Below are 25,222 nucleotides of genomic sequence, written 5' to 3'. Positions count from 1 at the left end.
GATGAAGTCTTGCACACTTCTTGGCGCTAGAACATTTTTCACAATAGCCTCTGCCTTTTTTCGGCCACAGGACATCTTCTTAGCCAAGTTAGAGTCATGGAAAATATCCTTCGATAACTTATTTGCGCAATCCATACTTCCATATCAGATGTTGTGTTTTACAGTATGGAAAACAAATGCTAGCTCACCTGCAACGTTTTTTAAGTCTTTGCTGCTGTTCCCGAAAAAGAGATGTATATTTGAAGAAGTCTTCACGTCCCTTTCCTTTCGTTTATGCCCTTCTGTGCAAGAATGTTGTCTGCAGTCGGTATGTCGGTATTACCCCCGTGAGCCGTGAGCGATGCTGAACTCACGTTTACAAAGTATACACTGTAAACCCTGTAAACGTTGAAGGGCACGGACTTTAACCATAAATATTGTTCTTCCCATTTTCTCAAGTAAACACACAAGTATTTAGTTTTCTTCTTAGGTGGAGTTTTTGCATTGTTGCTTTCACTTTCACTGTCACTACTCATTATGAAAATTGATTCAATTTGGTAATTATTTAAAAGCACGAGGATGTACACGGCAAGAAGCAAGAACAGAAAAGATTTGAGGCTTTCACGGCGGTGACTGTGAAGAAAGCAGTCTTATGGAATCTGGCACCGTGTATATGTGGTGTTAACCGACGTTTCGGAGGAACGTATCACCTCCATCTTCCAGGGTAGAAGGAAAAAATATAAGAAATCCGCAAGCGAAGAGACCGTGAGAACCGGTAAAAGCAGACTGGTGTTCGAAGTATACACAGCAGCTATGTGAGAGCAGAGATGGAAGGGGGGGAAGGGCAAGTATACAAGTGAAAGCAGTAGTGTGGGAGGGGTAGGGGAAGGGAGCTGGGACAAGCATGGTTTTTGTGTAGGGGAGAGAAAGGCAAGGTTAAAGGCTGGGCACTAACCCGTAAGCTGAGGGGGGGGGTTGTTATGTTAGTCGGTCATGGCCTGTGTGGCCTTCTGGATCTGGCGTCATATCCCGGTGGGGGTTTTTAAGAGAACAGATGAGAGGCTTCCATGACTTGCTGAGTCAACCCCCCCCCCCTTCCCTGTTCATATATTCTGGATGCAGTTGAATGGCCGTTGAGATTGAACTGCATCCAGAAAATATGTATCCAGAAGGGGTCAAGGTAGCCGGGTGGTCTAAGGCATGTACTGCCTTCGCTCGCTTGGAAGCCTGGATGATGTGTTCATATCCCCATGAAGCATTGACGTTTTGTATGTGTATGTTTTTTATTGTGTTTGTGTTGTCCTGTGCTTAAGTAGAGGCCTTGCAACGAGCTGATCCCTCGTCGAAGGAGTCCTACCGTCTGTAAAATGACCATGAAAATGAAAATAAGAGGCCAGGGCCGAAGGGGGCTGTGGAGCCAGCGAAAAAAAAATCTGTCAAATGCAAAAGAATTGATCAGTAGTTGATCTCTTATGTTGAAACCCACACTGATGATCTCCAACAATTTCATTTGTATGTGGACTTAACATTGAGAGTAGAATACTGGATAAAATTCTGTATGAAGTTGACAGGAATGATATCCCACAATAATTACTACACTCACTTCTATCACCCTTCTGGTGAACTGGTATAACAGACTCCTTCCATCAATCAGGCAAGTCTTCCTTATTCCAAATTGAATTAATTAGCTTATGGATCTTAGAACGTAATATTTCACCTCCTGCTTGAATCAGTTCTGCCGGAATTTGATGACTACCTGGCAATTTATACCTTTCGTTCACATTTTCCATTTAATTTAACTTGGAACTTCGCAGAATTTCATGCAATGTTGTATATACATTACTTCAAATATTTAGTAAACTATTTCGTTTCACATTTAAAACGTGAAGCGTGTTTCAAAACAGCATACTCTTACTTTAAACCGGAATATACAGATACACTACACTACCTACCTGTTGATAGTTTGTCATCCAGTAACTATTCTCTGCAGTGTTCCTTTAGTCCTCGTGGTGTTTTGCTATAATGTGTTTTCCAGGTAGACGAAGAATAATGCTGCAGTCAATGTATAAATGTAACAAGTCTAACCGTTATTAACCATGCGTTTCAGTCAGTCCACTATGGTCCACTATTTTCTTCGCTTTCACTGATTATTTTCACTTTTTTTCTCGCCATTTTTCCTTCAGGTTTTCGCGCGCAATTCTTTCATCTCTCGTGATTTTCTCCAATTCCATTTGACAGGACTCGCTAGCTCAATGTACCTGCAAACTAATTAAGTTTCATTTTCATTCAACTTTCGTCGTTCTGTACACCCTCCATCCTTCTCTAGTGCACTTGTCAGGCTTGTCAGACTTAAGCCGTGTTAAGTATTCCATTGCCTGGCGCGAAAATACACAAGGTCAATGTCGTGAAATTATTCGCAGCTGTGTTGGATTACGTATGTGAAGCAGTAGTTAGCCTTTTAACCGACTGAGCTAAGGCAGTAGCCGTTGTTCCCCCGTTGTTGCGGTCAGATGAATGGACAATTACCCGTTCATATTCCCAAACACGAACCTTTGTTTACTTATATGTGTGAATCATGGGGGGAAATTCCGGAAGGTTAAAGTTATCAATGGGCGTAAGAAATCAGGCACCATGCCTTAAAGACGTAAAGGGAGAAGAGATACGATTCCCCAATTCTCAATTTCTGCACTTGATGGAGCTCCGTTGTTAGCTCCACCCACATTCAGCTTTTANGTCGATAAAGGGGTAGCGATTAGTTTGAAAAATCGCGTAAGCACAACATCATAAAAGATCCATCGATTATCTCGTCTGGAAGAAGCGCTACTTTTGGCAGCGGTAGCTGATGATGAGCAGCAGCAAGCAAGGTAATTATTCCTATTATTGTGTACAATTGGAGAAATTTGAGAAGTTATTACAAATATTAACATCACAATTAATTGCATATTAATTAATATATTTTTCAGAAGGAAGCGTAAGAAAACGTGGATCTGCCCATTTGTTCCTAGACTTCATCTTTTTTTTATATATATTTTTGTAATCAGGATGCGACAAATCAAATAATATATTATGTAATTTTACTTCTTCAATAAGTTACTCTGTTGTTGTACCCATTGTTCATGCTAACAAACAGTGACGCGAGCAGCGGTCAGACTCGACAAGCTGCATCTGATCTGATCGCCACCGCGGAGTAGAACGCTGCACTGTCCGGAGCTCTACACCGCTCTACACTATTAATATTTTGTACCTATACTTCTTTTCCTTTTTTTTTTTTTCTAATACGTTTTGGAATTTTGTTTATTTAGTAACACGCCATGCACAAATCTTTGTCACTCAGATCACCAAGCTCATAACTTACAGAGGCTTCTGTGAACGTGACATGCCTTTCCTGGTCCACAGTACAATGTTCAGTCGGTTCAGTCGACCCGCCTCTAAGTGATCCGTGGCCTACGGTATGCAACAATGCTGTGCAATTTTCTTCATTATTGACAGGTGAGTATCGTAATACATTGGTGGTTGGCGCAATGTGGACAAATTATACGATTATTGTACAAAGAAGCTTGTATTTACACGAAGGTAAGGAAATGTAATAGCTTTGGCAAACGCATTACTGTAATATTCAGTGACAGTCGTCGTTAAATAATGAAAAACAGTACTGCTGAGATTGATTAAGAAATCACGTTATTTATTAAAGTGCAAATAATATTCTTTGCCCAGGAATTCCTTTAGCACAATGCTGAACAACCTTCCTTGCAAGAGGCTCAATTTTGAAACCTCATAACTCTGCGTGGGCTGCTAGCCAAGTGTTAATGAAAGTCATATTATTTCAAACAAACTATGACTCAGAAGAGAATAATTTTATATGGTTTTCATTAGGTTGAGAACCTTTTGTCTTCTCGTCTGTCTAAAAACGTAAAAATTAAAATATACAAAATTATAATTGTCTGTGATTTTCTATAGGCATAGAACTTGGCGTCTGACTTTACGGGAAGAACATAGATTGCGGGTATTTGAGAACAGAGTGCTCAGGAAAATATTTGAACCGAAGAGGGATGAAATAATGGAAGGGTAGAGAAAACTCATACATAATGTGGAACCTCGTAACTAGTACTCTTCTTCAAATATAATTAAAATGATCAAGTCAAGGAGAATAGATTAGTTAGGGAATGTTGCACGCATGAGTGAGAAGAGAAATGTATATACGATTTTGGTAAGAAGGCCAGAAGCAAAGAAACCACTAGGAAGATCTAGACGTAGATGGAGTGATAATATTAAATGAGTCATAGAGAAATAGGATGGAGTTGTATGGACAATATTCATCTGGCTCAGGATAGGGGTCAGTGGCTGGCTCTTATGAAAAGGGTTACGAGCCTTCGAGTTCCATAAAATCTTGTTAATTCTTGAGTAGCTCAGCGACTGGTGGCTTTTCAAGGATACAACTCCATGTAGTGTTAATATATATATATATATATATATATATATATATATATATATATATGAACTGGAGGGAAATTCAAACATATTTACACATGACGTATTTGTATGGCTGCCCTCGCAAGGTCAGACGCGTCAGACGGGTCAGACGCGTCCAGATTTGTAGAGTAGATAAATCGAGTACTCGTATATGGACTTTAATGCGTTACAAGTGGTCGTTTGAGAACTCGTGTTACGAACTTGCTGAGTTTCATCTTTTAGTCGTCTGTACCAGACAATGTCCTGAGAAAGTGATTGACCAATGAAAATAAATTTACTTTGACTGTGGTAAACGTGGTGCGGTGTGGTAAGAGTAAAAGCAGTAAAAGGGTATTATTTAGGGTTATCCAGTCTTTCTTCATCAGCTGCGATCAGAAGTTTCGGCTCAATACCACAAAGTTGACGATAATATCTTAAGAACATAATCGTTTTTATTTGGGATGATATTTGTTAAACTTTGATCTCCTAATATATCAGTGTGTGTTTGCCTTATTTATCTCTTCTCCCGACTTCTAAAGGAGTGCCAAGTGATAATTTCATAGTTATTTGTAATTAGCACGGTGGATATTACCCCACATTATTCGAATTCTGTCACGACAGTAAATTACTATTGTGAAGCAAGATGACGTCCACTGGTCCAGCATTCGATTCTAACTGCATGACTTTAACAAGGTTTGTTTTAGCAGAACAAAAGAGAGTGCCAACAGCTACCGGAGATTTAACACAGCTTCTAAACAGCATTCAAACAGCCGTAAAGGCCGTCAGCTCTGCTGTAAGAAAAGCAGGAATCGCGAAACTGTGAGTATATAAACTAATTGTAATCGTTCCCACAATTATTTTGTTTTTGCGTATTTTCAGAAATAGTGTTTTTTTATTATTTATTCATCACTCTGATGTGGAAACAACCACTCTCGAAATGTACAGTAGTTTAAATGGGCCATAAAAAGGGATGGTAATGCCCAGAAATTAACATGTATTGTAAATAGACCCATATAATTGCATAGACAGCTTGACAAATTAATTGAAGCAGAGTAAGAAATGACAACAAATAGTAAGGTACAGTAAATTCGATTTAAGTCATAACATTCCATAAAGCTGTCATTTCCAATAGCACAACCACAAAAACCATATTCCTAGAACAAAGATATAAGCACATCTAAGTGTTGGAAGATTAGAAAGCATTCTTCCTGTTTTATTTGGACATTGAAGTGTTCTGGGTGAGGATAAGATGTGTGAGAGCACATGGTATTCAATGCAACAAGTGTCAGTGAATAGTGGACAAAATTACATTATGTGTTGCATGTTAGATTATTTATGCCTGCTGAGTTATGTTCTGAATTATCAATTTTTTCCCCCTCATCAGTGTGTTCAAGAAAAATGAATGGGGATGACAGTGCTTTAAAGCTTGCTACCAGTACATGCTTCTCTTTCATCAAAGGCAATTTGAAATTGATGAGTGAATACAAATGCAAATTCACAATGTCATGAAGCCAATGCATAAGAAACTATGAGATTGTATGAACAGAATCATTACCAGTACTATGAGGAAGAGACTTCATAAACTCATTGTATGCTGTTAACGTTTGTATGGAATTGAAAATTTTTCAGTTCTTTTGACCTGAAAAATTCTGGGAGGGTAGGAGGTTGAATATAAAAAGCATTTCTTTGCATGTTTTATTTTCATGTCTATTAATAAGTAACATAAGAAAACACATAATTATAACAAATGAAAAAAAGTGATTTTTTTTATCTTCATCACTTATGTAAATTATGATTCACCAGCCTTCTTTAAATATTTTTCCTTTGTTGAATGGATTTTACTGTTTATTTGTTACACCTACATGTATTCATGAAACATCTTCTTCCCCCTTCTCCTTCCTGTATGGCCTGGAGATGGGAACTAGATCTATTGATTGGGCCCAACTGAGTAGGTTTTACCTGAAGATGGAGACAGAATCCTGTCTCCAAAATGTTATGTTTTGAAATATAAATAGGCCTGTGTTTTAGATAAAAACAGGGTGATGGATAATGTCCAGAAACATAATATTTGTACCAATGTACCATTGTCACAAACTATTAGATCTTATTTATTGATTTTCAGTTGTTTGGCTATAATAATGTTAAGGTCTTAAAATGTTTCCAGTTAAAGTTTACTTCCAACAACAAACTTTCTTGTAGCAAATTGTTATTCCTGTAACAGGTCGTGAAAAGCCATAGGGTTGTAGGATATTGAGGCTCCCACATCATCTAGACAGTTGGCTCACAGGTAGTGGCAAAGTTGTTAGCCATGCACGCTGGCACCCTTTACACCCCAGGAAGATTCCTGGTACTCATTTCTGTTAAGGCTGAGTCAACCCCAGGGCCATAGTGCGGCTGGAAGACTTAAGTACATTGAAAAATCCACCTCATTGGGACTCGAACCTGTTTACCTTCCAGCTTGTATCATAGTGCCTCAACCAACTACACTACCATGTGCCCCATAACAACAACAAGAACAGCAGTTGTTATTTTGATACCATTATTGTAAATATTGTGATCCTGCTTTTTTTTATTTGTATAACATTGTAGACATGCATGGATATCTTGTAATTTCTTACACATACACAAGGCTAATTCATAGCTGCAATAATGGAAAGTATAAATTATGTGTTCTGTCATTGTAATATGAGTCTCCTGAATGCATAAAATTTGTCTGGCTCCCAAGTTTTCAGATGGTTCCTACATCCCAAGAAAATCTGTTATACCCTGCTATGTGCCAATCTCTTTCCTTCTTTCCGATCATGTTCAGGTTTTGTCTTACTTCAGTGCATTAAAGTCAATATAATAATATGTAAAACTATCACTTCTTGTAGCACATTTCCAACGGTAATGCAGAGAGAACAAAGAGCATTATTTACAGCCAGAAAATGCTAAGCTTTTTCACTTTCTTAAAAGTTCCCCCCTCCCACCTAGTTGTAACTTCAGTGGATCCTGAGGTGTGAAGTAGCATCAACATCTTTTTTTTTCTTCAGTTTCAATTATTAAAAGATATTGGAAGTGAAAAATATGATAATTTCTGTCAGAAACGGTGAAAGCCAGACAAACTTATATGATAATACTGCGCTTTTGAATTGGTAATGATCTGTCAACTATAGTGATAGTGAGATTGAGAAAGAGTACAATGTGCAATGTTAAAAATAAATCCCAGACATCTGTGACAACTTTATCAAACGAACTCATGACCTTAGCCTCATTTTGCCCAATTTATTTCAAAGCTGGAAATTGCTTTGAACTTACAGTTGAAAATAATATTGTAATGGATTTGCTCAAAGAATTGCTAGGCAACTGCTCGATAAACATCCTGCAATACGCACACGCAACAATAGGATGAATGTTATAGCCCACTGCTAGGCAGTAGTTAGCACACCAATGGTCTGATGAGATAGCAAACATGTGACATGTGTTTTCTGTGCATGGTCCGTGCTGTGGAGTTAACTTGAAGACTTTCGGCGCTACAATGCAGTTGACAGAATTAAACTGGAGAGTTGAAGTCAGTCACGGGAAGTCCATAGTTGAAGAAGAATTAGAAGTAGACCAGTGAAGACTTAATTTGTGATTTGAAGACTTTATGTGAGCTGTAGTGCAGCGATATCTGGAGTATGACAGCTATAGTCCCATGTTAAAATCCGTTGCCAGGAAATGGATGGGAAAAACTTTGCAGAGGAATAGTCATTGTTGGAGATCTGTTACCTAGCAATGACTAGTTCAAGTAGACTTTGAAGGCGTTATTTATGTGTTATAATTAATTGTAGTTACGACTTGTGAATATCCAATAAATTGATTTGCCAGTCCAAACCCGTGCCTGTAGTCACTCCGACATATGACAGAATAATAAAAACCAATGACTTTTTCAAAAGTGTCAGCCACATCCAGAGGCATGACAACGCCATGAAAGTAAGTTAAAGAGTAAAAGGGGAAGGAAATGTAAATTAAGAAAAGTGGTTAGTGACTACTGAGGATACCTTTCCTTTATTACATCTTATACTTGAGATCCATGCAACAATTCCTTGTTTGAGTGAAAGTATCTGTCATAGAAGTTCATCCTGTTTTGTAAGTCTTGAAGAATGTTCTCTTTTGAATCTGCTTGCTGTATAAGTAAGTGTGGACCCTCTTCAATGAAAGAAATGACCACTCGACAGATGCATTGGTTGTTGGAATGGGTGATAACAGTGGAGATAATTTTGTGAATTCTTGTACTGCTGTACTCAGATTTGAAGTGATCAGATATTTGACCAGGTCAGAAATATTACTTTGTAAATATTCTTCCAACGACTGAATAACAGAAAGTGCCATTCTCAGAGGAAGACAGTGAAAATTCTGTGGAAATTCTGAGTGGTCTTCATTTCTCTATAAGCAGTTCTCATTTTCTGACCAAACTTATATAAATAGCTGTTACACTATTCCATTGCACTTTTATTTTTCCTATAGTATTTGGTAAATGCATAATATTTTATTGTTAGTTGATCTTTTGAGTAAAAAAGATAAGGGATACAACATACAGTCAGTTCACTGAAATTTGACCATTTGCAGGTGTAAATTATGCCTTACAGTTACAGAAACTCAAATTACATAATATGTTTATTTCATATGATGATTTATTTTTCAGCTATGGCATTGCTGGTAAACAGAATGTTCAAGGAGAGGAAGTGAAAAAGTTGGATGTGTTAGCCAATGAGCTATTTATAAATATGTTAAGCTCCTCTTTCACAACTTGTATGTTGATAAGTGAAGAAAATGAAACTGTTATTGAGGTATGGTTAGAAATACAGCTTCATGTATACAAGACAACACAGACATTATACCTTGTCCAAAAATAGTTTGGTAATATAATCCTTATTTCAAGGAATCATCATGATTTTTTTGTACAGAAGAATTTTATTTTAGATCTATATATTTTTACAGCTGCCATCCCACTATGTCTTATTCACTTAATTTCATTTTCAGAACTCAGGGAAACTACTCNTGCAGCCGCGGCGCGCACTTGATTGTACGCACTGTATATATATAGACAACAATAATAATCGTTAACTATGTGCTATTGTGACGGAAATATTTTGATAGTTTTGTTGCAATTTAAGTGTACAGGTCTGTAACTCGGTACTCTTCCACTCTTATTTCTAAAACAAACATATTGACCAAGATTTAAGGCAGTAGAGTGTAAACAGGATTCAACCATGTATATTTCCAAAGTCCAAGAGATGTCATAAACAAGGTTTCATAAGACAGCATGTGCATGACCTCTAAATAGTGGAAGATTGAGATAGAAATAGCCTGTAAGTAGTTATAGTAATATATAAACAAGTTTCAGAAGGATGCTCAGTTTGCTGACTTTTATAAATGCCCAAGGAAATCAACACACAAATTGCTCTTCACTGTGGAATACTGCTTCATCCAAGACTGACAGATATCTGCTCCATGTCTGAATGAAAGTTGGCATTGTCCAAGCTTAAGGCAGGATCTTTTATTATTCAGGGCTTTATTTCAAGAAGCATTTGTTCTAGCAATAAAATGTTAATGAAGCTTTTTCTCAGGTACCCACTCTCAATCACACACACATGGGTCTACCCTCCCAGTTCTTGTTTGGCCAGGAAACAATGCTTCTGTCACCAGCTTGGTGTTTTTTTTTATTGTTAGTGGGGTGGGACAAAGTCCCTTGTACTGCGGCCACTTCTGGCCTATTGTACCAGCCCCAGATGATAGGTGAGGGTGATTGTGGAGCAATTGGTGGAATGAAGATTGGCAGGGGAAAGTGAAGTACTCGGAGAAAACCTGCCCCAGTGCCATTTTGTTCACCACAAATCCCATTTGACCAGACCCGGGATTAAACCCGGGCCGCAGCGATGGGAAGCCAGCGACTAACCGCTTGAGCTATGGCGTGGCCCTCCACGTGTTAATGTCCGTAGTACAACATCTGGTAACTATATAAACAATGGGACTACAATAGTAGCCCTACACACCAATGAATCTGTACTTTATTTCAGTGGGATTACGTGCTACAAGTATTAATGAAGAAAATTTAAAGCCATAACATGAAGTCAATGACATAACTCAGAAATTAAGAACTGAAAGTAAATTTGCTGTTATAATAGTATAAATTATTTATTCTATTCCAACAAAATTGCAATGGTGTTGCAAAGACTTATGATAGCACTGTGTGACATTTTGTTGCATACTGTGATTACCTAATAAGGCCATGAAATTAGGTGGTAAATACTGAAAGTGAAGAAATAACTGCAATTTAAAAATGATGTCTCACTGAAATTGCTGAAACCCGAGAAATCTGTTTCAGATGTTCTGGTCAGACAAGCTCCAGTAAAGTGATTTCCATTGACACTATTGTTACAGGTGCAGTTTGAAAGATTTTCGAAGTTTGTTGGGTGGTTTTACTGAGTTGAGGATTGTATTATTAATTTTCGTTAACTACATGTCCAGAGATAGTGGTGATTTCTGTTAGAAAAATGTTTCTCTATGACTTTTCTTTTGCTTAAACCATGACTGAACTTAAAAATCTAAAATTGAAGTCTGAAAATAAATTTCAAAATTATTTCTTAATGATTATAATTAGGAAAACAAGTGTGGTTATTTACTAGATCATAAATTGCATCATAATATAAATGAATACATTGTATTAAAATTGTTTATAAGTCACCATTGTTTAAATTTAATGTAAAATTATAAATTAAAATTTGTTACTCTTATTTGTAATTTTATGTTGAAGAAAGTAATATCCTTATAATTAATCATAAGTTCAATTTAATATTACTACAGACCGACTTACCCCAAGTAACAACTGTATTTTATGTAACTGCTGACTACATTTCACTGTGAAGACTGAATTGAATGTGGTCTTTTATTGGGTTTACCATTGATTTTATAGGAGCTGATTGGTAACAGGATTTAACACATCTATGCAAGCCAAGTCATGTTGTGCATGGCTTATATTGTATTGCCTCAGAAACAGCAGCAGCAGTAGAGTTCTACTGCCGACACTGCTACCACCACCATCACCACTCATGCTGGTGGTGATGGGTGCGGTGAATAGTTATTTTTATTGCTGCTTTTACCATGTTTGTCAGAATTGTATGTAGTAGACCAGGTCATTGCCTCTGAAATATGCTAAATTCCCCCAAACAGTGCCTTATGGCATATGGAGACTGTGAAACATGAGCTACTTTCTTTTTAAGACAGTTGCAACTTATATTGGCAGCATAACTTTTGCTCAGAATGAATATTCAGTAGGTGCAAAATTTCAGACATAGCTTTGATGTGACAACTTGAGTGAGTCCCTTGTGAGCCTGACATTGGGTTGGCAGGTTATTCTTTAAATCTTGACTGAGTGGACAGAGATCTGCTTCTTATAAGAATACATGATAACCAAGCAGGACTTATTTATTTGTCTATCTAGCTGTTTATTTATTCATGTATCTACATATATATTCTTGTTTATTGATAAGATTCTTTATTCATATGTCTGTTTCTTTATTCATTTATCTATCTGCATATCTCATTTGTCTATTTAGCTCTCTATTGAGGGGGGGGGGGCATGCAGTAGCTTGGTTTGCTTGAGGCACTGTGCTGAAAGCCAGAAGGTCATGGGTTTGAGTCCCAATGAGGTGGATTTTTTTCAATTTATCTAATCTTTCCAGTCACACTATGGTCGTGCATCATCTAACAGATATGAGTACCAGGAGCCGTTTGTCTAGAGAAAATGTGAGAGCTTTGATGGCTTTGAAATCTCACAACTGTATGTGTCTTCATGGCCTGTTTCAGGGATAGCTTACCTTTTTTATTTATCTCTCTATTTCTTAGTTTATTTATTCATTTTTACCCTGCTCCTTTGTTCATTTATTTTTAAGATTGTCTATAATGTAATACTGAGTCAGACATGAAACATGAAACTGTAAAATGTGGTATAAAGAATTTACCTATATATGCTATCTACATAATGTCTATTGTACCGTTTTATTTACTGCTCTGTTTGTCATATATCAAAGAATAATTAAATGGGATGGAGATATATTAAGATAAGTTGAGAAATAAAAAGCAGAAAGATAAACGAAGTCTGCCATACAAATGGACTACTAACTATTGTACATGAAGATGCAATGAATGAGTTTTAATGTTGTGAGATACTTTGTGGGGTTATCCCAATAAATATATATATATTTTTCACTGAATCTATTCTGTGTTTCAGATTGAAGGAGAAAAGCAAGGAAAGTACATTGTGTGCTTTGATCCTCTTGATGGCTCATCAAATATTGACTGTCTAGTGTCCATTGGGTCCATATTTGGGATATTTAAGTAAGGATTTAAACTTAACCCCTGGAATTATGGGAATCAGAAGTTTATCAGTAAAGCCACAGAAACCCACTGTTTTAGCCTAACCTGAACCAGCTCAGTCAAGTCCATGTTAAAACAGTCTGCTTAAACTTAAATCCCATCTACCCTTTGGTCTTCCACATGTTCTCTTGCCCTGAAGTTTCACACACTGTCAGAAGTTTTTAGAATAACATGTATATCTTTCATAGTTTGAGAAAAAAATTAAATATACTTTATTGTCCCTCTGGTAATGTTTAAGAACTGTCAGTATAGAACAATTTTAATCCTGTTACAACCTAAAGAAAAGCTTGCTTGATATACATAGTTTCCTTATGAATGGAGATCAACAAAACTGTCTTCTTATATTAGATCTTTACTAATTTAACTGAAACTAATAAAAATCTGTCTTTTCATGCAGGAAAATAGAAGGAAAGCCATTACCCACACTAGAGGATGCTCTGCAGCCTGGGCATAAGATGGTGGCTGCAGGCTATGCTCTTTATGGATCTGCCACCATGATGGTCCTTTCCACTGGTGGAACTGTCAATGGCTTTACCTTGGATCCTGTATGTTATCACAGTATATCCAGTGAAGATCTCAGTTTGTATATAGATTGGGGATGGGGTAAAGTTGACTTTGCACTAGGAATGGAAGAGAGTCTTCAGTAATGTATAAACATGGATTTGTTTTCAGCTAGATATTATAGCAAAAGTAAGCTATATTTGATATTCTCATGATAGTGACCAGGAAGAGTACTACCTTGTGGGATGTAACATTGCCTAGTCTTGTAAGAGCTGCAGCTTGCTTGTTGCTTGGTCACTTTACTCTTCATCCTTGGAGGTGGAAGCATGTTCCTTTGAAACATCACTAAACTTCTACTAGACCACACAGAATCACATCCCAGATGATAGCACTCTTAAAAATTATTTTTTTTCTTTTTACAAGGCCATAGGAGAATTTGTTCTCACTGACACGGACATAAGAGTACCTGATCGTGGTAATATCCTCAGTATCAATGAAGGATATTCATATATGTGGGATGAAGCAGTTAAGGAATATGTAAGCAGCAAGAAGGATCCAAAGGTAAGATATGTTTTATTATAATAGTTTCAATGGCAGAATGGTTAAAGATTCTCTTTTGGTGGCTATTGTTAGGCTAACTAAAATATGCTTAAATGAAATATGTAAATTTTTCCTTGCCCTTAATGCCACATCAAAGCTTGGATAACACTTCAGCGTAAGGATGTAATAGGTTAAGTAATGGACACACTGTGGATTATTCTTAGAGAATAATTTGGTTAGCTCATGTTCAGTGGAACTGTGAAATTATCCTAGGGAAATATACAGTGAAAGCATCAGTAAAGGCCAATTAGATAATCAGGGTTTGCATCTGATGAGAGTAATTTACTCAGGCACATTACAAGTTAAGTTTCAGAATAGCCTAAGATGAATGAAAGCTGTTAATATATTATTACACTGTCATGTTATACACTTTAAGTTTATTTAGTTAATTTAGAATGTAATCTGTCATGGTGTGAAAACACTTGTGTATAAAATAAAATTCAACTTCCAAATCACACTTATTAGATTTAATGTAGGATTTTTAATAGTTCCAGAAGTGCATATTAATGGTTTGAATTTTTGATAGCAAGTGTGTTGTTTCACCAAGCCATGGTTACTTTGTAAATTTTGCCAGAGTCTGAATTGAATTTGGAGTTTCTGATTGGCTAATTAAATGGTTACAAGTCTACTTCTAGGAAATCAGTAACTCAGATAGGATTGATCTGAATGTAATTGGTCAGGTGAAAGACAGTTCTGATGCCAAGGTTAAGACGAATTCTGACATATGGAAATTCTTGTCGACAAGAGTTATGACACTGGGCACACCCATGTACATGCTGATTGCCACTTGAAGTTGCATAAGCAACTCTTCCACACCTTTCCTGGACCCACATCCAAATTAGTCCTTTTATTTGCTTTTAACTGTAGAATCTACTTGAAAATACTGAGGGATGAAATGACAGCTGTCACAAAATCTAGTTGGTATTTAGTTCAGTCACATTGAGTTTTATTTAGGTGATGCCTTGTTCAAATTTCAGCACAGACACCCACTATACTGACAGAGGCTTTTCATGGGTTTCTGTAGATCCTTCAGGCAAATGCTGGAATAACACCTCAGACCATTTCTTCCATCATCATTTCCAATCCACTTCACTAATACTACAATTTGACACTATATAGTCTGAGCTACTTATGGCACAGAGAAATGAAGCTAAGTTGTGTGCACAACACTATGTTAAAACAGAACTTGTGTTCCTTCACTGTTTCATGAAGAATGGAAAGCCTTATGGTGCTCGATATGTTGGCTCAATGGTAGCTGATGTCCACAGAACTCTCAAATATGGAGGAATTTTCATGTACCCAGCTACATCTGCAGCTCCAAAAGGAAAGGTTAGTAGATAATCTTTAAGTGTTTATAAATGACCATTTGTGTTGAGAACTTGAGAATGAATGGTCCTATCTTCTGCTTCAGATGTAGTCTATTACTGAATGTGAAGCAAGGAAATTTACAGGATCTCTGATGTTCATAATATTTATTGGTGATACCACATTGCCCAGAGTTACATGTTTTGATATTCCTAATCATTTATCCATGTTCCCTTTCCAGTTTAAATTATGTATATCTATCCACCTATCTCTTCCCTGGGGAAGAAATTTTATAAAGGGTTTGTTTTCTGACAGTCAGGTGCTGATAGTTGGTGGTGAAAATATCATGCAGTGGGCCCTTTACAAAGTTGTACAAAATAACCTACGAGCATAATGGCATTCATGGGGTAACAGCCAGTTAGATCAGAACTTTCCCTAGAGTATCAAGTGATAGAACAAGTATATGAGTTTAATTTTGGGGGGATCTTATATTTAATGTGTGGGAAAAGTAGATATAAATCACAGAATTGAAAGATATAACCATGAAAAATAAAAAAAGGATGGATACTCAGATGAAGTTGTATAAAGCTATGGCAGTAAGGAGCGGTTTATACGGCTGTTAAACATAGGTCATGACATCCAGGAACAGAAGTAGATAGCAGGATGCTGAGATGTGACTCCTGAGAATAGTGACTGGAATAACAAGATGGCATGAAGTTAAAAATGGTATTAGGAAGAAACTACATGTGGAAAGATGAATGACACTGTTAAATACAGAAAGAACTGGAAAATCCATGTGTAATGCATGACTTAAAACAGAATTCCCGGACAAATCATGGACCACCAACTTCAAGAAATAAGATGTAGATGTCACAGAAAAGATGGCAAGACCAAACTTGACGACCTGCAGCAGGCCTTAGGGCCTAACACTTGGTGTAGAAGAAGAAAAAAAATCACATCAAGCTTCATACTTTTGTGTACATCTGCTCACACCACATGCTTCACTAAATTTCCATCTCTTCAAGAGCTCAGTTGGTATGGCAACAGGCTACACTCAGTATGGCCATGGAATATAATTTTAATTCCTTAGGGGGAGGCAAGCGTTTATGTCTTCTCCACAGTGGCTGTAGGGCTCACCCTGCCTATACAGTGGGTGCTGGGGCTTTTTCCCTGGTGGCAGAGGTGTGGTATGAAGATGAGACTCCTCTGTCACAAAGTGACTTTGATCATCTCTTGTAATATGAGTATATACCATGGGAACTAGAAATTCCATATAGTTTGTGTGTGAAAAAGGCAAAACTTTTATTGTGCCAGTCCTGAAGCTTCTGACATGAGGTGTGTGGAGATTATGAGTTTTGGATTAGAGGAGATCAGGTAAAACTCTGTCAGCTATGTAAATATATGCTGCAGTTGTAAACTTTGCAAGACCAATTTTATTCACTTCAGTGAACTAACTGTCCTTATAATCACAATGTATTAAAAGCAACCAAGGTACATTTTGTTGCATAGGAACGGGGGATTTAAACCTTAGAGCTGGCAGTCAGATTTTAACTCAAGAATAGAACTTGACTATTATTTGTGCCAAAAATTGTCGTTTGAAATATTCAAATAAAAAGTATTTGAAAGAAAATGCATTACTAGATTCTAAAGAGTTAGGTTTTCATTAGTAAAAACGTTTATAGATTTGTGAAATAAAAGAAAATGTTACATCATGTGTGTAAACTGAAATGTGCAGCAGTTACATATCTCGTAATGTTTTCTTTTGAGATGTATGGTGGAACTGTGATTTAGAGGTTTACCTTTATATGGTGAATGAAAATATGAACTGCAAGTGGCCAGTGATCAGAGTGTTGAGCTCCAAGGTGGCTCATTTGGCTTATGGGTTTGGTTCCTCTTGAGGTGGACTAAGGATGACTCTTTTGCATCCATTTCCAACAAACTTTGGACCAAAGTCTGATAAAAATTTCAGTGGTCTGTTTTGTACCACAGGATGACAATGATATGGGTATCCAGTACATGTGGGGCATGTGGTAGCATGGTTGGTTGAGGAACTGTGCTACAAGCTGTAAGGTTGCAGGTTAAATTCCTGATGAGATCATTGAATTTTTTCAATTTACCTAATCCTTCCAGCCACACTATGGCCCTGGGGTCGATTCAGCCTCTTAACAGAAATGAGTACCNGTGGGGGGGGGGGGGTAAAGGGAGGCTGGCACATAAGGCTGACATCCTTATTGCCATCTGTGAGCCAACTGTTTAGAACAGTGGTTCTCAGCTTTTGTCAGATCGTGGCCCAGTAAATTCTTTTTCTGTAAGACAAGGGCCTGGTACCGGGCCATGGCCCATCAGTTGAGAAACACTGGTCTAGAAAATGTGGAAGCCTCGATGTCACACAACTCTATGGGCCTTCACAGCCTGCTACAGTGACAGCTTTACCTTTTATATCCAGTACATTTAAACCCAAAAGGCAGAGAAAATCATTTTTTTAACTTCCATGTTCTATGGCTAACTGAACTATTGTTAGCTGTTCTGTGCCCTTTGTCAAGTCCGGTCTTCAGCAATGTTAAATTTTTTAGGTTTCATGTTTTCATCACAGAAGTTGCCTTGTACTGGTGATTTATGTGTGTTTATCAACATATATATACTCTTGTTCTGGCCTTTGTCACTCAATTTCAGTTTTAGTGTCTTACTGTGAAAGCACCCTGGCATACATTTATGATTTTGTCTCACTTCCACTTTTTCCTTTGGCTTTACGGCCCTTTTAGTTTAGCCTTAGCCTCCTTGACAATGTAAATATCAAAATTCGTGTTTCTGAATCTAAAATATACTTTGCCTATGCTTACCACTAGTTTGAAGAACTCTAGATAGCACAAGACAATGGAAATACTGTCATGCAAAATTGACTCATAAGAAATTATTTGGCACTAGTTTCTTTTATTTGCCAGTCTACAAATATTTACAGTGGTTTATGGTTGGCCGTTCGGCTCCCCATTACTATCTTTCTCTTGCTCTCAACTTCAATTTTAAAGCATCCTTGTCTTATGCTTTTGTTACACTGAGGCAGTAGGCTAATTGGGAGTGGACTCAAAACAGAACTGGAACAATGACTTGGCCTGGCATGCTTTGTTTATCTCATACCTTTTTCTTATGTTTATCATTTGTTGCTTACCATAATTTGTGTATTCTCATTGTGCGCGTGTTTTTCCCCCCCATTGCATCATAAGAATCGAATATTACCTTTTGACTGCCATTATTGGAATACAGCAAGTCACTGACCGAACAAATCTGTGGCTACAGGGATGTGCAAGTACGCTTCCGTCTTTACTTAAACACTTTAGTTGCTTCTGCTGTGGTCATTAATACCACATAAACAGGGCTGATATAGTATAATACATATTAGCTTTAACTATCCATTGAAATGAACATATATAAAAAATTATTTAATTGAGCATTGGTCGACTTACTGTTATAGGAGTGGTTTACAGATGAAGACTACAGTCTTCGTTCATCAACTATGAATAAAAAAAGTAAAGCTATCCCTGTACCAGGCTGTGAAGGCCCATACAGTTGTGAGATGTTGAGGGTCCCACATTATCTAGACAATTGGCTCAAAGATGGTGGTAAGGTTGTCAGCCTTACGCACCGGCTGCGCTTTACTCCCCAGGAAAACTAATTAATTCCTGGTACTCATTTTTGTTAGAGGCTGAGTAAACCCCAGGGCCTAGTGCGGCTGGAAGGATTAGGTCAACAGGAAAAAATCCAGTGACCTCATCGGGACTTGAACCCACAACCTTCCAGCTTGTAGCATAGCCCCTCAACCACTATGCTACACCTAATAAATGCATGAGAAAACAGCAACACGTGTGTACCCGAGACTGGAGTAATAATGACATATACTAATTTCATCAACCTCCAAGTGATAAAAATGATTTTAACTCTTCGCTTAAATGTGTCATTGTTTCACCTACCAAATCATAATTAAATATAAATAGTAACGGTGTTCAAGCTCATGGTCAGTAACAAGAATGTTCCTGATGATGGTCTGTGTTGGCTTAGACATGTCCTACTAACAACATTAGTAAGTGAAAAAATTATATAATCATGTGACTATATTAATTATAAGTTGTGAAAATGGGACTGAAATTTAATAAATATTTTAAATGGGACTAAAATAATAATATGAAATAATGCACATAACAGGAAGTTCAAATATAACATTGAGACTGATAAATCAGTGTTATAATTAAGATTCATTTTTTCCTTATTCAGTCTCAGAAAATCAAGACTCACTAATACCTAATTTTTATATTTTGGCTTATGTACAGTATCATCAGTTCAGCACTCTATGACAAAGCTACAGACAGCATCATAAAAAACCAACAAGAAAGACTCATTTATCAAGGAAGGGCTTTAGCTATTCTGTATCTGTAATATACACTCACACCATTTACAATTGCAGCTTCGACTGTTGTATGAATGCTTTCCAATGGCATACATTATGACACACGCTGGTGGGCTTGCATCCAATGGGACAACTCCAATCTTGGATATAGTTCCTGACAGTATCCATCAAAGATGTCCCATCTTCCTTGGATCTCAATATGATGTAGAAGATGTTATGCAACTTATCAAGAAGTACAATAAGTAAACAATTGCAGACAAATGTTTTTAATAAAACAGGAATTGTCATGTCAATGAGACTGATAAAATACACACAAATAATTGTTTTTGTATAATGTATAATAAATTTTATAGAACTTCACTGTTCATTATTTCACTGTAATAAAATGCAGTTCTGAAGTATTCATGTTTGTCACAGTATGACATATTCTTAGAGTTGCTAAATCTGCTTATTTATACATACCTGGGGAATGGTATACTGATTTATACAAGATAATAATTTGCACTGCTTAAGAAGAGAGTGAAAGCATATACAGAAACATAACTCTAAATTCAATACAGTAGCAGAATGTGAAGATGGTTGCATTTCACCCTTACACATAGCTACATATATATATACACGAGGTCCTATTGGAAACTTCCCAGAATATGTCAAAAAAGAAATGCTGGCCAAACTTACTCAATTTCAATTGCCATCTCCTTCAAAATAGTCTCCTTGGAAACATATACAACAGTCCCATTGTTTTTCCCATGCTTCAAAAGCACCCTGGAAGTCATTTTCCTTAATGGTGTCAAGTACTGCCTGCAATTCTCTTTGGATGTCAGATACTGAAAACATCATCCCTTCAGTTTCATTTTCAATTTGGGAAATAAAGCCAAATCACAGGAGGCTAAGTCCGGTGAATAGGGAGGATGGGGAATGATAACCAAGTTGTTGTTGGTCACAAACTCTGTGGTTTTCAGGGATGTGTAACATTTCCTGTCATTTTGCTGGTGCTTGGTTGCCCCGAATGTTTGTCATCTTCAACTGACACTTGATCAGTCTTGAAACGTGAATGCCACTCAAAAACTGCTGTCTAGCTTAAAGAATGTTCTCCAAAAGCCTTATGAAGCATTTCAAGGGTTTCGGTAGTGGATTTACTGAGCTTCATGCAAAACTTGATGCAGACACATTGCTCAATTTTGCCACCCATCACAGACAAAACAAAACACGAGGTCAAAAACAGCATGTGTTCACAGCGTGGTGTCACATGGCAGAATGATGCATAGGCTTTCAGAAGTGTGATCTTGGCTTTTTTCTGATACCACCTTGTATATGTATATCTGTAATTATGTACTTCACTTGCTGACCCATGTTATTTTAATAAGTTGTAGGTCTACACAAGTAAGTCTGTTACAGTATATAATTTATTAAAACATGATAAATTTCAGCACATCACTTGCTTTTTTATTTTTCAATGGAAAAATGAACAAAACAAAACACTAATGCAACTGAGAATCAGTCCTTTCAGGAATACTTTTGAGACCAAAAACTGTTGCATTAAATATTTCACTGTGAAATATGCAGGATTGTAAACTGTATTTTATAGTATGTTTTCCTTTCTTTGTTGTTTAGTATTATTCTAATATAAGGTAAGTATTTATTGATGGCCAAGTCTCCTTAGTGGTTATGGTTTTGAAGAATTAATAGCAAACATTACCATAACCTGGACCATCCTGTCCTGGTAGAGTATTTATTTTTTTCAGAAATTTCTTGTTTGAACCCAGAGGTGTGTACATTATGCAGTCGTAAATTATGTAAATGCACTAATACCTTTCAGATTTACTGAATGAAACAGTGATGCAAGCATTCAAATGAAGGTAATATTGCTACAACAGTTTTTGAAGCCTTTGACCTGTAATCACCTGCTGCCAAGCCACTTGTTTATTACTCTAACACCCAAACAATCTTAACTCTGTAACTTCCACCTCACTCCCAGTTCTAGCTCAACAATTTCATAAATAAAATACTCCCCCAAACATTCAAAATGTTCAGTAATGCACTTCTGGCAGGAGTTACATTCTTATGCACGAAGAGATGTAAACTGGTGGAACACTTCCAGGATATGTGGATCCAGATCCTGTGTAAAAAGTAGGGTCTCCAGAGTAGAGCTGTATTTCTGGACCTGTTCATGGTGCTAAAGGACAGAAAGAAAGGGGGGGGGGAAAGAAGATATTAAAAACATTACAATGATATGTACAGAGTACCAAATTTAATGCCTAAACTTTCCTAGCAGATTTATGAAATGATGTATTCTGATTCTTCTCTACCACTGCAATAAATTCATTTATGTACTTCCGTGGCACTAAAGAATAGCAAATATATGTGAATTCTGTTCAGCCCTACAAAGTAAATCATCTGTTCTGAGTACTGATAGGTGAGGACCAACTGAGGATCAAGTAATAACATGCAAATTATGTAGTTAGGCCTGTCACACATCTATTTTAAGGTTTAATAAAAAAAATTTCTTAATAAAAAAATTCCCATATAAATATTAAGTGTTGAAAACACATGATACAGCAATTCTTGGTCTACATACCACTAGAAACACTTGCTGCAACCGTCCGATGGTCCACTTATACCAGTGTGTATTGAAGTCCCTTCCATCTGTGTCACAGCGCACCAAGTGTTCAGATAAAATCATTATAAATCTCTGAAAATGTAATATAGTACCTCGTATAATAAAATAAAACAATACAACAGAAAATTCATCTGCTTTTTTTTATTGTGGTGAACGTATTTAGTTATTATCTTGCCGATATTCATGGCTACTTACTTTCTCAGTATAGGTTTAATCTCTAATAAAGCTCACTGGAAAGTAATATTATTGCAACATCTACATTATCAAGTAACTTTTGGCACAAGATGTGTTCATGCTTCAAACTATGTTCGTTTTTGTATTTTCCAAACTTACCTAACAATGCCTTCCTTTAAAACAGAGGTTATATAACATAAAGATCAAGATAAGTTAAGATAAATATGTGTGTGGCAAGTTTAAGAGGAAGCAGCAGTTACATTTTGAAAAAAATATCACAGTATTCAGAGACTGATGAAAATCACTGAGTAGCTGGCCTCAAGCTTTAGATTTAACCTGATTTACTTTCTAAATAAGAGGAGAAGTTACCAGAAATTGCAATGTTCTGTATATGCCTGTGGAAAACATAATCAGGGATTTCTTTATATATACTGTATACATTTGTAAAAAGGGCAAAAAAACTGACTGATAATTATCAAGGCAGTACACTGTCACCAATTATATAAAATTTTATCCCAGTCTTCTCCTAAGTCACAATAGACCACTGTAGGTCGCGGTGCAAGGGCTGAGAAGCCCCACCCCTTACACATTCATTCATTCATTCAAGGTTAACTTAAATTTTTGAAAAAATAATTGGGGGTAATCTCTTTTGACATCAGTGCAACAGATCTCATGTTCTGCATTTGTAAGACACCACAGAAAATTGGGAAGATAATGGGACACTAAATCGGCTGTCTAAAGACTTCAAGAAGGCCTATGTATCAGTTCAGAGGGAAGTACTGTATAACTCCCTCAATGAATTTGGTATAAAACATATAGCAAAGTCTGAGCATGCAGATGCTCATCTGCTGCATTTCCTATTCAGATTGGTCTGAAATGAATCAGTGCTTTATTGCCATTGATTTTCAATTTTAATTCAGAATACAACATTAGTAAGGCCCAAGAAAACCAAGGGGAACTAAAAGTGAATGGGATGCATCAGGTTCAGGTCTGTGCTGGCAATGTTAACTTATTCAATGTAAACATAAATACTAAAATACACACACAGAAGCTTTATTAGATACTAGTAACAGGATTGCAATAGAAGTATGGAAGAAGCTGTGTGTGTGTGTATAGTTTTCATGGAAGAGAAGATTCTTACTGTGGGCTAATGGGTTATGTAGTCTGGTAGGTTCATACCAACAATTTGGAGGAACATGATGCCCCACCTTCATTTCTTTACTAAAGATGGAGGCAGTATGTTCCCCTGAAATGCTTCTACCCATCTACCAAGATTAGAGTAATATCCCATTTAATATTATACCATGTAATGTTCTTTATTCAGGGACTAATTTTTACTAAATAACTCTTGCATGATGCAATGCCACTGTATAAAGTCTTTTAGCGATTGTAATAGTTACAATGTTTACTCTCCCAGCCACTAAGAAGTGGTTCAGTCAGCTGGGCTGTGCGCTGAGACCTACAGTTGCTCATACTCCCAGCCACTGAGTTGGTTCAGTTAGTTTGACTGTGTGTACCAAGACGTCTGACTATATGTGGTGTCTGTGTGTTGTCACTTCAGTGTTCTTCTATGTAGAGCCAATCTTTATGCACCATATACATTCTGTATAGAATTCTATATAAATTAAATAACTGTAACTATATCTAACCACTTTATTTACTGTATGACTGTACTAAATTAAGATTTAAGAATGTATCTCCGTAACTGCTCTATTAAAAATAATGATGCATAATGCTGATTCAGCTGGTGCTTGCATTTCCAAGAAAGCATCCCAAACATTAAATGGGGTGTCACTGTACATGGTATCATGGCCCAGAAAACCACAATGTAAGTTAATGATTCATCAACACAATACAGGATAAAATCATAACAAAATGGCAGCTAATAAATCATTTAAAATTGCAGTATAGATCAAATAATTGGGAATGACGGTAACATATGTTCAAATGTAACAGGCTTTTTCAGTGTTATTCCATATGATCATAATCTTGCCTGGAATATGATAAGGAAAAGGTTCTTCTGGTCAGCCTGTGCAGCTTCAAGGCGTTCTTCCATCCGGTCTACCATGTCTTCTGAAGGTTTTTCATGGTCATCTCCCACGCCTGATATGCCATGCTTGCTAGAGTTATTGTTTCCCTCTCCATCACCATCTTCTGACTCATCGCTGTCACTCTCTGCGTGCCGTAATCGCTCACGAGCTTCAGCTAATTCACGTCCTAAACGGCTCACATGTTTGCTCATCTTGCGGATTGTCAGATGTAGTATTTCCCACAGGTACAGTCTAAGACCATAAAATACAGTACAAGATACAATTACTTCCAGGGGTGCTGGGTTTCTGAATTTTGTCCATCATCTAGTATTCTGGATTTTCTTTTCCCATCCTCAGGAGATAAGATGGGGAAGCAGCTACTCAGCTGGGCCCATTACAAGAGACATTCAGTGACTGAGATTATCTCTTTTAACAAACTATCAGTAGGTTCCTCTGCACCTCATCACTTGAGAACAGGAACAATCCAGACACCCAGTAATACTAAGACACAACTAACTAAATCCATTCTATACACATACAAACAGGTTAGGTTCTCACACCTGTGGTGCACTCATGAAGGCCTATCTAGTTGCATATTCCATGTGCAAGCCTTTCTAACACATATACTTGAATTTCTGAAGTGATCACATTTCTCTTTCTTTTGTTCTTTCTGCATTTGTGTCACTTTTTCACTCATATACTTAGGGAACATAATTAAACAAAAATACTACTGCGCGATCACAAGTGTACAAAGTTAACAAGGAG

At 37.0% G+C, this 25,222-nt stretch overlaps 2 protein-coding genes and 1 long non-coding RNA gene across 5 annotated transcripts in view; 2 read left to right on the top strand and 1 right to left on the bottom strand.

Annotated features, from left to right (window-relative positions):
* The first annotated feature begins 2,733 nt into the window (after positions 1–2,733).
* On the top strand, positions 2,734–3,468 carry LOC117282410. The gene is made up of 2 exons (XR_004513144.1): positions 2,734–2,843; positions 3,314–3,468. It is a non-coding gene; the product is annotated as an uncharacterized LOC117282410 (long non-coding RNA).
* A 1,103-nt stretch (positions 3,469–4,571) lies between these two features.
* On the top strand, positions 4,572–19,993 carry LOC111865578 (fructose-1,6-bisphosphatase 1). Of its 3 annotated transcripts, none has more exons than XM_023853730.2 (7): positions 4,572–5,247; positions 9,095–9,239; positions 12,683–12,789; positions 13,226–13,373; positions 13,753–13,890; positions 15,142–15,258; positions 19,691–19,993. In XM_023853730.2, exons 1-7 carry the CDS (start codon positions 5,072–5,074, stop codon positions 19,877–19,879), a joined length of 1,020 nt encoding a protein of 339 aa, XP_023709498.1. In that variant the 5' UTR covers positions 4,572–5,071; the 3' UTR covers positions 19,880–19,993. The 3 variants fall into 3 exon arrangements, with proteins under 3 accessions (XP_023709498.1, XP_033607774.1, XP_023709499.1); XM_023853731.2 differs by lacking the exon at positions 4,572–5,247 and adding an exon at positions 7,448–8,382; XM_033751883.1 differs by lacking the exon at positions 9,095–9,239 and having other exon boundaries at positions 5,182–5,247.
* Positions 19,994–21,279: 1,286 nt separating this feature from the next.
* The window catches only part of LOC111865576 (nuclear cap-binding protein subunit 1), a 37,839-nt gene continuing 33,896 nt past the window's right edge, over positions 21,280–25,222 (bottom strand). The window contains exons 14-16 of the mRNA XM_023853728.2: positions 24,421–24,709; positions 22,212–22,325; positions 21,280–21,809 (exon numbers count right to left, since the gene is read on the bottom strand). Coding sequence (XP_023709496.1) covers positions 21,696–21,809; positions 22,212–22,325; positions 24,421–24,709 — 517 coding nt within the window. The 3' untranslated portion in view covers positions 21,280–21,695. The remainder of the gene's footprint in view (positions 21,810–22,211; positions 22,326–24,420; positions 24,710–25,222) is intronic.

This window comes from Cryptotermes secundus, unplaced genomic scaffold (assembly GCF_002891405.2).
Source record: "Cryptotermes secundus unplaced genomic scaffold, Csec_1.0 scaffold1019, whole genome shotgun sequence".
In the NCBI taxonomy this organism is placed as follows: Eukaryota; Metazoa; Arthropoda; class Insecta; order Blattodea; family Kalotermitidae; genus Cryptotermes; species Cryptotermes secundus.
This window is presented reverse-complemented; position numbering and strand designations above follow the sequence as displayed.